This window comes from Scyliorhinus canicula, chromosome 19 (genome assembly GCF_902713615.1).
Source record: "Scyliorhinus canicula chromosome 19, sScyCan1.1, whole genome shotgun sequence".
Taxonomy (NCBI): domain Eukaryota; kingdom Metazoa; phylum Chordata; class Chondrichthyes; order Carcharhiniformes; family Scyliorhinidae; genus Scyliorhinus; species Scyliorhinus canicula.
The window spans coordinates 8,693,030-8,706,535 of record NC_052164.1 but is presented as its reverse complement, the minus strand read 5'-3'; the positions used below and the strand labels follow the sequence as shown (position 1 = coordinate 8,706,535).

Genomic DNA, 13,506 nt, shown 5'->3' with positions numbered 1-13,506 from the left:
GATGGGCGTCGGAAATCAGAAGCGCAAAGAGATTTGGGAGTCTTGATTCTGGATTCTCTCAAGGTCAACGTGAAGGTTCAGTCGCCAGATAGGAAGCCAAATGCAATGTTAGCATTCATTTAGAGAGGGTTAGAATACAAGACCAGGGATGTACTTCTGAGGCTGTATAAGGCTCTGGTCAGACCCCATTTGGAATACTGTGAGCAATTTTGAGTCCTGTATCTAAGGAAGAATGTGCTGGCCTTGGAGGGGCCCCAGAGGATGAAGGGCTTGTCATATATGAGGAGGGGTTGAGGACTCTGGGTCTGTACTTGATGGAGTATAGAAACTTACAGAATACTGAAAGGCCTAGATAGAGTGGACATAGAAAAGATGTTTCCACTAATAGGAGAGACTAGAATGCAAGGGCACAGCCTCAGGCTAAAGGGACGATCCTTTAAAACAGAGAGGAAGAGGAATTTCTTCAGCCAGAGGGGGGTGAACCTGTGAAACTCTTTGCTGCAGGAGGCTGTGGAGGCCAAATCGCTGAGTGTCTTTAAGACAGAGATAGATAGGTTCTTGATTAATAAGGGGATTGTGGATGGGCAGCCCAGTGGCGCAGTGGTTAGCACTGCTGCCTCACGGCGCCGATGTCCAGGTTCGTTCCCGGCCATGAGTCAGTGTGTGTGTGTGTGTGTGTGTGTGTGTGTGTGTGTGTGTGTGCGTGTGTGTGTGCGTGCGTGCGTGCGTGCGTGCGCGGAGTTTGCACATTCTCCCCCTGACTGCATCGGTTTCGCCCCCACAACCCAAAAATGTGCAGGGTAGGTGGATTGAGGGCAGCATGTGGCACAGTGGTTAGCACTGGGACTGTGGCGCTGAGGACCCAGATTTGAATCCCGGCCCTGGGTCACTGTCCATGTGGACTTTGCGCATTCACCCCATTTCTGCGTGGGTTTTACCCCCACAACCCAAAAAAGATTAGGTGGATTGGCCACGCTGAATTGCCCCTTAATTGGAAAAAATGAATTGGGTACTCTAAATTTATTTTTAAAAAGAGGATTCATGGTTACTGGGAGAAGGCAGGTGAATGGGGATGAGAAACATATCAGCCATAATCGACTGGCAGAGCAGACTCAATGGGCTGAATGGCCTAATTCTGCTCCTATATCTTATGGTCTTATTTATGGCGCCTAGTTTTCACCTTCCCACAAATGGAAACAAGTCTACGTCAATCCTTTCAAACCTCTTCATGAAGATCTCTCCTGGGTCATTCTTCAAAAGTTCTCTTTTCTAAAGGGAAAAGCCCAAACTTGTTCAGTTCTTGATAGCTACAGCAGTTCAATCTTCTTTGCACCGTCTCCAGTGATGCTGTTCCCCAATCCCTTTCCCAAGCCATCCCGCTGCTGGCATTCCCATCCGCTCCTCTGTCACTTTCAGATTATTCCTGCTCTCTCCCGAGTGTTCTCCCAAGCTTTGTAAACTGTACTTTGTCTACAGCCCTGCTGCCTGCACCCTATGACTCCATCACTCCTGCCCTCAGGGGCTGATGTTGAAACTTAGGCAGGAATTTTCCAACCCCACCCGTCGCTGGCACCTTCCAGTGCCGTCGAAACTCAATGGCTCACCTTCCGCATCCTCTGAAAATCCCGGCCTTAGTTCCCGACTCAAAATTTATGGTTCTTACCCTCATGATTGCATACCTTCCCTCCCCATCACCTACACTACAACTCCAAAGCCTCCGTTCTCCTAGGGTCACGTGTACCCACCCTCTCCGATTCCTTTACTCCACAGCCATGCTTTCCACGTTGTAGGCTCCATACTCTGGAGCTCCAGAACTAAACCCTTCTGTCTCTCCAGCTCGTCTTCCCTCTCTCCTCTGGAGACCCTTTGTCAAAGCCACTGCTTTGGCCAAACCTGTGCTCACCCATCTCTCTTAACCCAGTGACATAACCACTATGACACCATCGCCCATTTTAGTCATCTGATGTTGCCATTAAGCACCCTCGTTGGGGTCTGACCTGGCCAGATCCAGAGGAAAGCACTGTGACTGTGTCTCAACAACCACATCTCAGCCTTGGTCACTTTGGGACTTAGAAAGTGTCAAATCTTACCGGAGTGAGTTGCTGAGAGGTCAGTAGCTGCTGTAGCTGCTGCTGTTGTTGTTGGTACAGGAACTGTCTTTGCTGGTCAGGTATTGGCCCCATTCTGGAGATGCCGCTGTACAAAGACACAAAGAGACAAAACTCAGCATTTTGTCGAGAAACGAGTGGCTGTAGTAAAGATACAGACTTCTACGTTGGATGGAATCACACATCTGATGCACTGATGAAAGAACGTTCTGTGGAGAGACTATGACTGGTTGCATGACATTGATCAGCGGCGTGTTTGGAGGTGCAGAGACCTGAAGCATTGACATAAATTGCTAAAGTCCCGAGGATTCTGGTAAAGCACAGATTAATGGGTATTCAGTGGCTAAAGGAGACGGGGCTGGGGGGTTGCCAACCGAGGGGTGAGTGCGGGGGGGAAGGGCGAACAAGGGCTGGGGTGGCAAAGCGAAGGCTGGGAGCTGTGGGTGGGGCGAAAGGAGGGCTGGGGGTGGGAGTGGGGGGTGTTAGTGGAGGGAGGGCAAGGGGGGAGGGGGGGAAAGAGGGTCAGCTCCAAGCTCTTCTGTTTTCCTGTAGGACTTTAGGTGACGTGCTACCAACAGAATTGTTTTTTTAAAACTAAATTTAGAGTATCCAATTCATTTTTTCCAATTGAGGGACAATTTAGCATGGCCAATCCACCTACCCTGCACATCTTTGGATTGTGGGGGTGAAACCCACGCAAACACGGGGAGAATGTGCAAACTCCACACTGACAGTGACCCAGAGCCGGGATCGAACCTGGGACCTTGGCGCCGTGAGGCTGCCCAACAGAACAACTTACCGTCATTGCCTGCTTCACCTGCCTGTACTCCCTCTACCCCATCCACACATACACACGACAACATACACCGACAAACGCACACAGACGCTAAGGCATGCGCGCAACCTTTGTGGAATGCACAGCATTAGCTGAGCATCCATACGATAAGGTCTGGCAGGAATACTTCCTTTGTTCCTGCGTGTGTGTGTGTGTGGGGGGTGGGTGGGGTGTACAGTGTTATGGGATTTCTCATCGAATAGGACAGTTTTGGTTCAGTGAGTAGCACTCTCCCATCGGAATCTGAAGGTCGTAGGTTCAAGTCCCACTCCAGAACCGTGAACAGCTACTCTAGGCTGCGCTGTCAGATAGGCCGTCCATTCTACTGAGGCACTGAACAGAGGCTCCGTCTGGCCTCGACTATACGAAGAAGAGCAGGGGAGTTCCCCCAGTGACTTGGCCAATATTTATCCTCCACCAACCCTGATCGCTGTCACTGGAAGCTGCTGTGTAAAAATTGACTGCAGTATTTTCCTGCATTAAAATGTCGGCGACAACGCTTCAAAAGTATTTTAATGGCTTTGGGACATCCTGATGCTGTTAAAGGCACTATGAAAGTCTTTTGTGGGAAGATTTCTGCTTATTCATTTCTTGCATTACTTTGAGTTAAGTAACTGCAAGTAGCAAGTTAAGTGCTTTCAAAATGACTATTTTGGAATTATCAGGTAATCGGATTGAAGTGACTCCGAATTATACAGCAGACAATGATTCCACAGGTTAAGAGGAGACTAGCTGGGTGGCAGCGCCATGGACCCGGATCCGATCCTGGCCCCGGGTCACTGTCTGTGTGGAGTTTGCATATTCTCCCCGTGTCTGCGTGGGTTTCACCCCCACAACCCAAAGACGTGCAGGGTAGGTGGATTGGCCACGCTAAATTGCCCCTTAACTGGAAAAAAAATGATGCTACCATGTTTGACATAAAGTGGAGTAGAAAAGAGACAAAGAGTTTGCAGACATTGGATTGACAGCTGCAAATTACTATTTGATGAGCTTGAAGATGGAAATTAGAAGCACCACAGATGCAGTTGGAACAGATTTTGAGCAGCAGGTACATGTTGCCATGTCCACTCACTACCATTAGAGGGAGGTTTGCTCTCGAGTTAGCTCATTATGAACCTCTGCTGGTAGCAACAGGTACTGCAGCATTGCAGCATCCTGCCCAAAATCATCAGGATGCACATTAACAAGGTTTCCAATCTTTGCATCTGCACGAGGTTGCTCGAAAGCAGAAAGCCTTGTAGGCAACAGGAACAGAGAATGGTAAAAAAAAAACTCAGCTGGTCTGAGTGCATCTGTAGTTTTCTTCCAGAATTCCTTGTTCTGGTTTCAGATTCCAGCATCCGCAATATTTTGCTTATTTTAGGTTAAGCCAGTTGACACTTCACTGAGGGATGGACTGCACTGGCAGTCGTGCCATATTTTGCATGGGACATTAAATCTCAGGTGGACCGAACAGGTGCCACGTGCTCTTCAAAGAACAACAGGGGAATTGTTCTCCGCAATATTTACCCCCATCACCAACAAAACGGGTTACTTGATTAACACGTCGCTGCTTTAAATTGGCTGCTGGATTTCTGGAGTTACGACACTGCCTCCATTTTGAAAGCGCCTAATTGGTTGCCATCTGCTTCGGGAGTGTCCACAGGTCATGAACATTGCTTTAAAAGTGCACATCTTTCTTTACCTCCCCCAGTGCTGTGTTGGGGGACTGGTCAGGGGCGCAGGCCACCTGTGTTACCCCCATCCCACTCATCCACACCCCTTATTAAAATACACCAGAGAGGGGCTGGAAAATTCACCCCACAGCATTTAGCAAACGAACCAGGGACGACACGACAAAAACATTTTTGATGCAGCGAGTTTTTGTGATTTGGAAGGTGCTGCCTGAAAGGGGGGGGGGGGGGGGGGGGGGGGGTTGGGTTGGAAGCAGATTCAAAAAGATGTGGATAAAAGTTGTGATATTGTGATGGAGATTAACAAATTGTAGGCCTCCGAGGAAAGAGCGGGACGAACTGGACAGCACATTCAAAGGGCTGGCACTGGCACATTGGGCCGAATGGTTTCCTGGGTCTTTACAATTCCACCAAGTGATATTTTCTTCATTGTAGCAGCAGAGGAAGCAGCCTGATACACAGGAGAAGCTGCGTCTAAAGTCAGACACTTTCCCACACTGATAAAACAGCCAGGACACAAATCCAGCTCTGCTTGTTCCTGAGTCATAATTTATTTCAAATGATACAGACTCTTATTTGCATAATGTGACACCACCCTCCTTTGCCAAGGGGCAGAAACACTCATTCCTGATAAAAATTCAAATTATAGCACCCTCGGCCAGCAGCAAAAACTGAGAAAGACGGATCACCGTTCTTTATTAAACACTGAATCATCAGGTCAGCTTGCGGATTAGAAATACTGGACCATCTTTGTGAATTGTTCTTGAATATTCAAGCTTCCTAATCCATCCTCTTTTTAAAAAAAAACTTAAATGGAAAAAAAATACTTGCACACTTCAGACTCAAATATCCTAATGTCTTCCCATCTTCCATAAACTCACCCAACCTTGTGGGCAGCACGGTAGCATTGTGGATAGCACAAATGCTTCACAGCTCCAGAGTCCCAGGTTCGATTCCGGCTTGGGTCACTGTCTGTGCGGAGTCTGCACATCCTCCCCCGTGTCTGCGTGGGTTTCCCCCGGGTGCTCCGGTTTCCTCCCACAGTCCAAAGATGTGCAGGTCAGGTGGATTGGCCATGATAAATTGCCCTTAGTGTCCAAAATTGCCCTTAGTGTTGGGTGGGGTTACTGGGTTATGGGGATAGGGTGGAGGTGTTGACCGTGGGTAGGGCGCTCTTTCCAAGAGCCGGTGCAGACTCGATGGCTGAATGGCCTCCTTCTGCACTGTAAATTCTATGATCTATGATCTTCTGCTTCTTTATTCTATTTCACAATCAGTCCCATTCATTCATCAACCCTGTCTTTGTGGATCTGCAGAGGCTCCTGGCCCAACTGCACTTTGGATACCTGTCCTAATGTCTCCTTCTTCAGCCTGGTGTCAGATTTGTGTCCCGATTACGCTCCTGTGAAGCGCCTTGGGATTTATAAAAAGGCGCCATCATAAATTAAAGCTGTTGTTGTGTCGAAGGAAAAGTAACGTGCCAACGGTGAAACATCCCTCCCCCACCCCTCCCTATTTACACTACACAATTAGTTCTCCCCATTAACCAAAGCACAGGAAGACAACGTGGACAAAAGCAATGCCTGCAGCCAAGCGACTAATGAAGGTGAATTTCCATGGACGATGCGGTGGGGGAGCGGATGATGAACTGAAACACGAAGGTGGATCAAGCACGCGGAGTGTGGCATGCCTGGATATTCGAAGGTCTGTACGCTCATTATGCTCCTAGCCAGCTAGCTTTGCCAAACTTCCAGGACTGTTCTGGAAGTTTCCCAGTGTTACAGATGTCAGCCATGCTGAGCAGTGGGCTCACCCTCCAAGTTGTGGCTTCAAGCCGCACAACAGAGGCTCGGAGAAAGATTTTTTTGGGGGGCATCAAAGTCTTAGTGGAGTGCCGAGAGAGGCAGGGCGGTTTAGTGAGAGGATTCTAGAGCTTGGGGTCTCGGCCTCTGAAGGCACGGCCACCAATAATGAAGGGAAGGAAATGGAGGATGCACAAGAGACAAGAATTGGGTGAGCGCAGTTCTCGGGAGAGGGGGGTGGTGGTTGTAGGGCTGGAGAAGGTTACATCGGCAGCGCAGGATGATGGAGGGATTTGAAAAGACGGATGAGATTTTTTACCTGAACGGTGCAGCAGGGTCATGGGGCCGAATGGCCTACTCCTGCTCCTAATTCTTATTATGAGGGACTTTAATTACCCGAATGTAGGCTGGGACAGGGATAGTGTAAACTGTGAGAGCGGCATAAGTTTCTAGATTGTGTTCAGATCAATTTTCTACAGCTGTTTGTGTCCAGTCCGACAAGAAAGGATTCACTAATCAAAAGAGAAAATGCTGGAAAAACTCAGCCTGTTTGGCAGCAGCAGCTTTGACAAAAGGTCACCTGGACTCGAATCGTTATCTCTTTTCCCTCCTTACAGATGCTGCCAGGCCTGCTTAGATTTATCAGCCTTTTCTCTTTTGTTTTCAGATTCCAGCATCCGCAGAAATTTGCTTTTATTTTATTTAGAAAAGGATTCACTGTTGCATCGGGTTCTTGGAAAAGAGGTGGGCCAAGTAGATCAAGTGTCGTTGGGGAGCATTTAGCAGACAGCGATCACTGCGCTGTAAGGTTCAGGGTGATGGTAGAAAGAGATACACGGCAATCCAGAGTAAAAATAATTAACTGGGGAACAGCCCAGTGAATGGGGCGAGAACGGAGCTGGGCCAGTTAGACTGGAACGAAGGTTGGCAGGAAATACTTAGCTGAACGATGGGCTACCTTCAAAACAGAAATGGTCCAGACACAGCCTTATTCCTTTAAAAGGGAAAGATAGGGGCAGCACGGTGGCGCAGTGGGATAGCACTGCTGCCTCACGGCGCCGAGGTCCCAGGTTCGATCCTGGCCCCGGGTCACTGTCCGTGTGGAGTTTGCACATTCTCCCCGTGTCTGCGTGGGTCTCACCCCCACAACCCAAAGATGTGAAGGGTAGGTGGATTGGCCACGCTAAATTGCCTCTTAATTGGAAAAAATGAATTGGGTACTCTAAACTTATTTTAAAAAAAGGGAAAGATAGAACAATCAAATCCAGAGCTCCCTGGATGAAAACGGAGAAAGAAATTAAGACAAGAAAGTGTGCTGATTCCATGTGTCAGGTTGAGAACCAGGAGGAATACAGAGGCGATATTGAAGGAAGTGAGAATGGAAATTGTCAGGGGCGCTGGCCATAATCTTCCAGTCTTCTCTAGACTGGGGAGGTGCCAGGAGAATTGCAGAAAGGGTAGCCCCAGCAATTACAGGCCATTAGTTTAACATATATAGAGGACAAGCGTTTAGAAACAATTATTCGGGATAGAATTAGTAGTCACATGGAAAAGTGTGGGTTGATTAGGAAGAGCCAGCATGGATTTCAAAAGGGGAAATCATGTTTAACTAACTTGCCGGAGTTTTTTTTGAGGTGGGAGCAGAAAGGGTGGATTCGGCTACTGCTACTGATGTGATGTCCATGGACTTTCAAAAGGCATTCGATACAGCGCCACACAACAGGTGCGTGAGAAAAGTTAGAGTTCATGGAATAAAAGGGATGTAGCAAAGTGGATACAAAATTGGCTGAATAATAGGAAGCAGAGAGTAACAAACAATGGATATTTCTGGATTAGAGGAAAGTTTGCAGCGATGGTCCCAGGGGTCAGTATTGGGACTCTTGCTATTCCCGATACCTTCCAATGATCTGTATCTTGGTGCAGGGGATAATTTTAAAGTTTGCGGGTTAAATAAAACTTGGAAGTATTGTAAACTGTGAAGAGGACAGTGTAGAACTTCAAAAGGACATAGTCAAGTTGGCGTCATGGGCTGAAAGGTGGCAGATGAAGTTCAACGTGGAGAAGTGTGATGTGATGCATTTTGTTAGGAAGAACATGGAGACAATATGAAATAAGGGTTACAATTCTTATGGGGATTCAGGAGCAGAGGGACTTGGGTGTATGTACATATATCATTGAAGTTGGCAGGACAGGTGGGAGAGGGCAGTTAATAAAGGAAAGAGTATTCATTTTAAAAATAAATTTGGAGTACCCAATTCATTTTTTCCCAATTAAGGGGCAATTTAGCGTGGCTAATCCACCTAGCCTGCACATGTTTTGGGTTGTGGGGGCGAAACCCATGCAAACACGGGGAGAATGTGCAAACTCCACACAGACAGTGACCCAGAGCAGGGATCGAACCTGGGACCTCGACGCTGTGAGGCAGCAGTGCTAACCACTGCACCACCATACTGCCGAAGCAAAGAGTATTCTGGGCTTTAGTAATAAAGGCAGAGTACAGGAGCAAGGAGGTTATGCTGAGCTTGTATGTGACACTAGTTAGTCCTCAGCTGGAGTATTGTGTACAGTTCTGGGCGCCACACTAAAGGAAGGATGTGAACACATTGGAGAGAGTGGGGAAGAGGTTGGCAAGAATGTTGCCGGGGACGAGAAACTTCAGTTGTGAGGATAGATTGGAGGGGTTGGGACTGTTCTCCTTGGAGAGAAGAAGGTTAAGAGGAGATTTGACAGACATGCTCAAAATCATGAGGGGGCGGGACAGAGTAGATCGGGAGAAACCTTTCCCATTCGTAAAAGGATGGAGAATGTGAGGGCACAGATTTGAAGTGATTTGCAAAAGAAGCGACTGTGATGTGAGAAAAAGCTTTTTCACACAACGAATGTTTCAGATCTGGAGTGCACGGCCTGGAATTGTGGTGGAGGCAGGTTCAATTGAGGCATTCAAGAGGGCATTAGATAATTATTTGAATAGAAAACAATGCACAGGGGTACGGGGTAAAGGCAGGAGAATGGCACTAAGATATAATGCTCATTTGGAGAGCCGGTACAGGCACGATGGGTGAACGGCCTCCTTCTTCAACGTAACAACTCAATAATTCTGTGATCTTAAGATCATAAAGAGTGACTACACTTAAATAATCTTTGGGACATCATGAGGCATGAAAGGTGCAATTAGAAATTGTTTATTTCCTCACTACACAATGGCAGAGCATCTCATGAATGCCCTGTTCCTTTGGCCAAACTATTGCACTGGATCCTGTCCACAGAGCTAAGACATGATTATCTGATTAGATGGACACAGTCACATGTTAGGCAGCACCTTTCGAGTGAGGTTTACCTGCCCACAGAAAAATGCAGTAATCTGACCTGTTACAGAGGCTGGCTGACGGTGGAACATTAAGGGATGTAGACGAATGTGGGAGGGAGTTATGGATCGATGCCACAGATGCAGACGATTGGTTGACACCATTCAAAGGACCGACAATACCGTTGCTGGCCAATTGGCTTCCTGGAGGGCATCCTATCATCCCGCCCATAGTTGGCGTGGTAGAGAATGCCGTTGTTGCCATGGAGGTGCTGGTGGCCATACTTCCCACGCAGGTCCTGGTCAGGCCATTAACATGCTGCTGCATTCCAGTCACCCCGGGGATCTGGAGCGAGACTGGGCTTTGCTGCAATGGAGGCAGGGCAGGAGGGGGAGTACTCTGTAGGGACGAAGATGAACTGCTTCTACTGTGGCAACCGGAACGCAGATCCTGAAGAAAGGGAGAGAAGGATCCAATTTAGCTCCATGCGAAGATGGAGTCAATTTATCTGATTTAACCCTCAAACAAGAAATATTTCTAATCTATGCATTTCGAGAACACTTAATCACAATTAAGTCTATTTTAAAAAAGCTCTCTAAACTAGAACAGAGAGGGCTGAGAGATGAGTTAACCAAGGTCTATTCCTTTTTTAAAAAATTTCGAGTACCCAATTATTTTTTCTCCAATTTTTGGGCAATTTAGCGCGGCCAATCCACTTAACCTGCACATAGAGCATAGAGCACAGAACAGGCCCTTCGGCCCTCAATGTTGTGCCGAACAATGATCACCCTACTAATCCACCCTATACCCGTAACCCAACAATCCCCCCCTTAACCTTACTTTTATTAGGACACTACGGGCAATTTAGCATGGCCAATCCACTTAACCTGCACATCTTTGGGTTGTGGGGGCGAAACCCACGCAGACACGGGGAGAACGTGCAAACTCCACACGGACAGTGACCCAGAGCCGGGATCGAACCCGGGTCCTCAGTCCTACCAATTTCTATTCGAAACAAATTATGAAAGGGTTCAATAGGGTTGACATAAGGAAAGACCTGGAGTCCAAAGCTTTGGACCATCAGTATTAAATAGGTCCTAATAAATTCTTAAGAGGAATTCAGGAGAAATTTCTTCGCTCAGCCAGTGGTGAGAATATCGAACTCGCTTCCATGTGGTACAGAATGGAGGCATTGAAGAGAAGCTGGATAAGGATATGAGGGCGAAAGCAACAGAAAGGTACGCTGATAGTCAGGAGGAGACCTGTGCGCAGTCTAAACACCAGCACAGAGCTACTGGGCTGAATGGCCATTTGCTGTACCGCTGGTAATGAGTTACTTCGCAAGTTCCTTGGCTGTTATTTACACAGGTGGGTGCTGTTTTATGTACAGCAAGATCCCACACAGGAACAATGGATGATCCATTAATCTGGCTTTAATTTAGAGAAGATCAATAGCCTGGACTGACAAAAAAAAGCCACCAAAACAATATGGGATCTGACATATTCACGCACACCAAAATAAAAAGGGAGCAAAGCTTTTCTGCATCTGGCAGTAGAGGGTTCGAACCCCACACCAGACAATTCTGTCTCCGAATTCAGGTTGGACATCTAGGGGGACACTAACATCCAGTGGGATCGTGGGAAACCACAAAATCTTCGCCCATATATAACTGACCACCCAGGTCCTGTTTACCCATCATCCCGGTGCTCACTGACCAACACTGACCCATTGGTTAAGCAGTACCTCGAGTTTAAAATCTACATCCTTGATTTCAAACTCTTCCATGGCCTCATCCCTCCCTAATTCTGTAACCAGTTCCAGTCCGACAAACCTCCGAGAGGTCTGCGCTCCACTCTCTTACACACGCAATTTCTATTCGTCCATCATTGACGGACGTGCCTTCACCTGCCTGGGCACTCAGCTGTGAAATTGCCTCCCATCCACGCTCCCCACCTCGCCAACACTCCCCACCTCGCCAACGCTCCCCACCTCGCCAACGCTCCCCACCCCGCCAACGCCCCCCCACCTCACCAACTCTCCCCGCCCTGCCAACGCTCCCCACCCCGCCAACACTCTCCACCTCGCCAACGCTCCCCACCTCGCCAACGCTCCCCACCCCGCCAACGCTCCCCACCTTGCCAATGCCCCCCCCCACCTCACCAACTCTCCCCGCCCTGCCAACGCTCCCCACCCCGCCAACTCTCCCCACCTCGCCAACTCTCCCCACCCCGCCAATGCCCCACCACCTCACCAACTCTCCCCACCCTGCCAATGCCCCCCCACCTCACCAACTCTCCCCACCCTGCCAACGCTCCCCGCCCCGCCAACTTTCCCCGCCCCGCTAACGCCCCACCACGCCAACGCCCCCCCCACCAACTCTCCCCGCCCCGCCAACTCTCCTCGCCCCGCCAACGCCCCCCACCTCGCCAACGCCCCCCCACCCCGCCAACGCTCCCCACCCCGCCAACGCTCCCCACCCCGCCAACGCCCCCCACCTCGCCAACGCTCCCCACCTCGCCAACGCTCACCACCTCGCCAACGCTCCCCACCTCGCCAACGCTCCCCACCCCGCCAACGCTCCCCACCCCGCCAACTCTCCCCACCCCGCCAACGCTCCCCACCTCGCCAACGCCCCCCACCTCGCCAACGCTCCCCACCTCGCCAACTCTCCCCACCCCTCCAATGCCCCCCCACCCCGCTAACTCTCCCCACCCTGCCAACGCTCCCCACCACGCCAACGCTCCCCACCTCGCCAACGCTCCCCACCTCGCCAACGCTCCCCACCCCGCCAACGCTCCCCACCCCGCCAACGCTCCCCACCCCGCCAACTCTCCCCACCCCGCCAACTCTCCCCACCCCGCCAACTCTCCCCACCCCAACGCTCCCCACCTCGCCAACGCCCCCCACCTCGCCAATGCCCCCCCACCTCGCCAACGCTCCCCACCCCGCCAACTCTCCCCACCCCGCCAGCGCCCCGCCAACTCTCCTCGCCCCGCCAACTCTCCTCGCCCCGCCAACTCTCCTCGCCCCGCCAACGCTTCCCACCTCGCCAACGCCCCCCACCTCGCCAACTCTCCCCACCCCGCCAACTCTCCCCGCCTCGCCAACGCTCCCCACCTCGCCAACGCCCCCCACCTCGCCAACGCTCCCCACCTCGCCAACTCTCCCCACCCCTCCAATGCCCCCCCACCCCGCTAACTCTCCCCACCCTGCCAACGCTCCCCACCTCGCCAACGCTCCCCACCTCGCCAACGCTTCCCACCTCGCCAACGCTTCCCACCTCGCCAACGCTTCCCACCTCGCCAACGCTTCCCACCCCGCCAACGCTCCCCACCTCGCCAACGCCCCCCACCTCGCCAACTCTCCCCACCCCGCCAACTCTCCCCACCCCGCCAACTCTCCCCACCCCGCCAACGCTCCCCACCCCGCCAACGCTCCCCACCCCGCCAACGCTCCCCACCCCGCCAACGCTCCCCACCCCGCCAACGCTCCCCACCACGCCAACTCTCCCCACCACGCCAACTCTCCCCACCCCAACGCTCCCCACCTCGCCAACGCCCCCCACCTCGCCAATGCCCCCCCACCTCGCCAACGCTCCCCACCCCGCCAACTCTCCCCACCCCGCCAGCGCCCCCCACCTCGCCAATGCTCCCCACCTCGCCAACGCTCCCCACCCCGCCAACGCTCCCCACCTCGCCAACGCTCCCCACCCCGCCAACGCTCCCCACCCCGCCAACTCTCCCCACCCCGCCAACGCTCCCCACCCCGCCAACGTTCCAACC

At 51.1% G+C, this 13,506-nt stretch overlaps 1 protein-coding gene across 6 annotated transcripts in view; it reads right to left on the bottom strand.

The window, feature by feature from the left end:
- The window catches only part of LOC119954359 (protein AF-10-like), a 182,639-nt gene that overhangs the window by 11,593 nt on the left and 157,540 nt on the right, over positions 1 to 13,506 (bottom strand). For 5 of the 6 annotated variants that reach the window (XM_038779535.1, XM_038779536.1, XM_038779540.1 and 2 more), the window contains 2 exons: positions 9,785 to 10,173; positions 2,091 to 2,196 (listed from right to left, as the gene is read on the bottom strand). In XM_038779535.1, coding sequence (XP_038635463.1) covers positions 2,091 to 2,196; positions 9,785 to 10,173 — 495 coding nt within the window. The remainder of the gene's footprint in view (positions 1 to 2,090; positions 2,197 to 9,784; positions 10,174 to 13,506) is intronic. The other variant, XM_038779541.1, reaches the window with a different exon arrangement.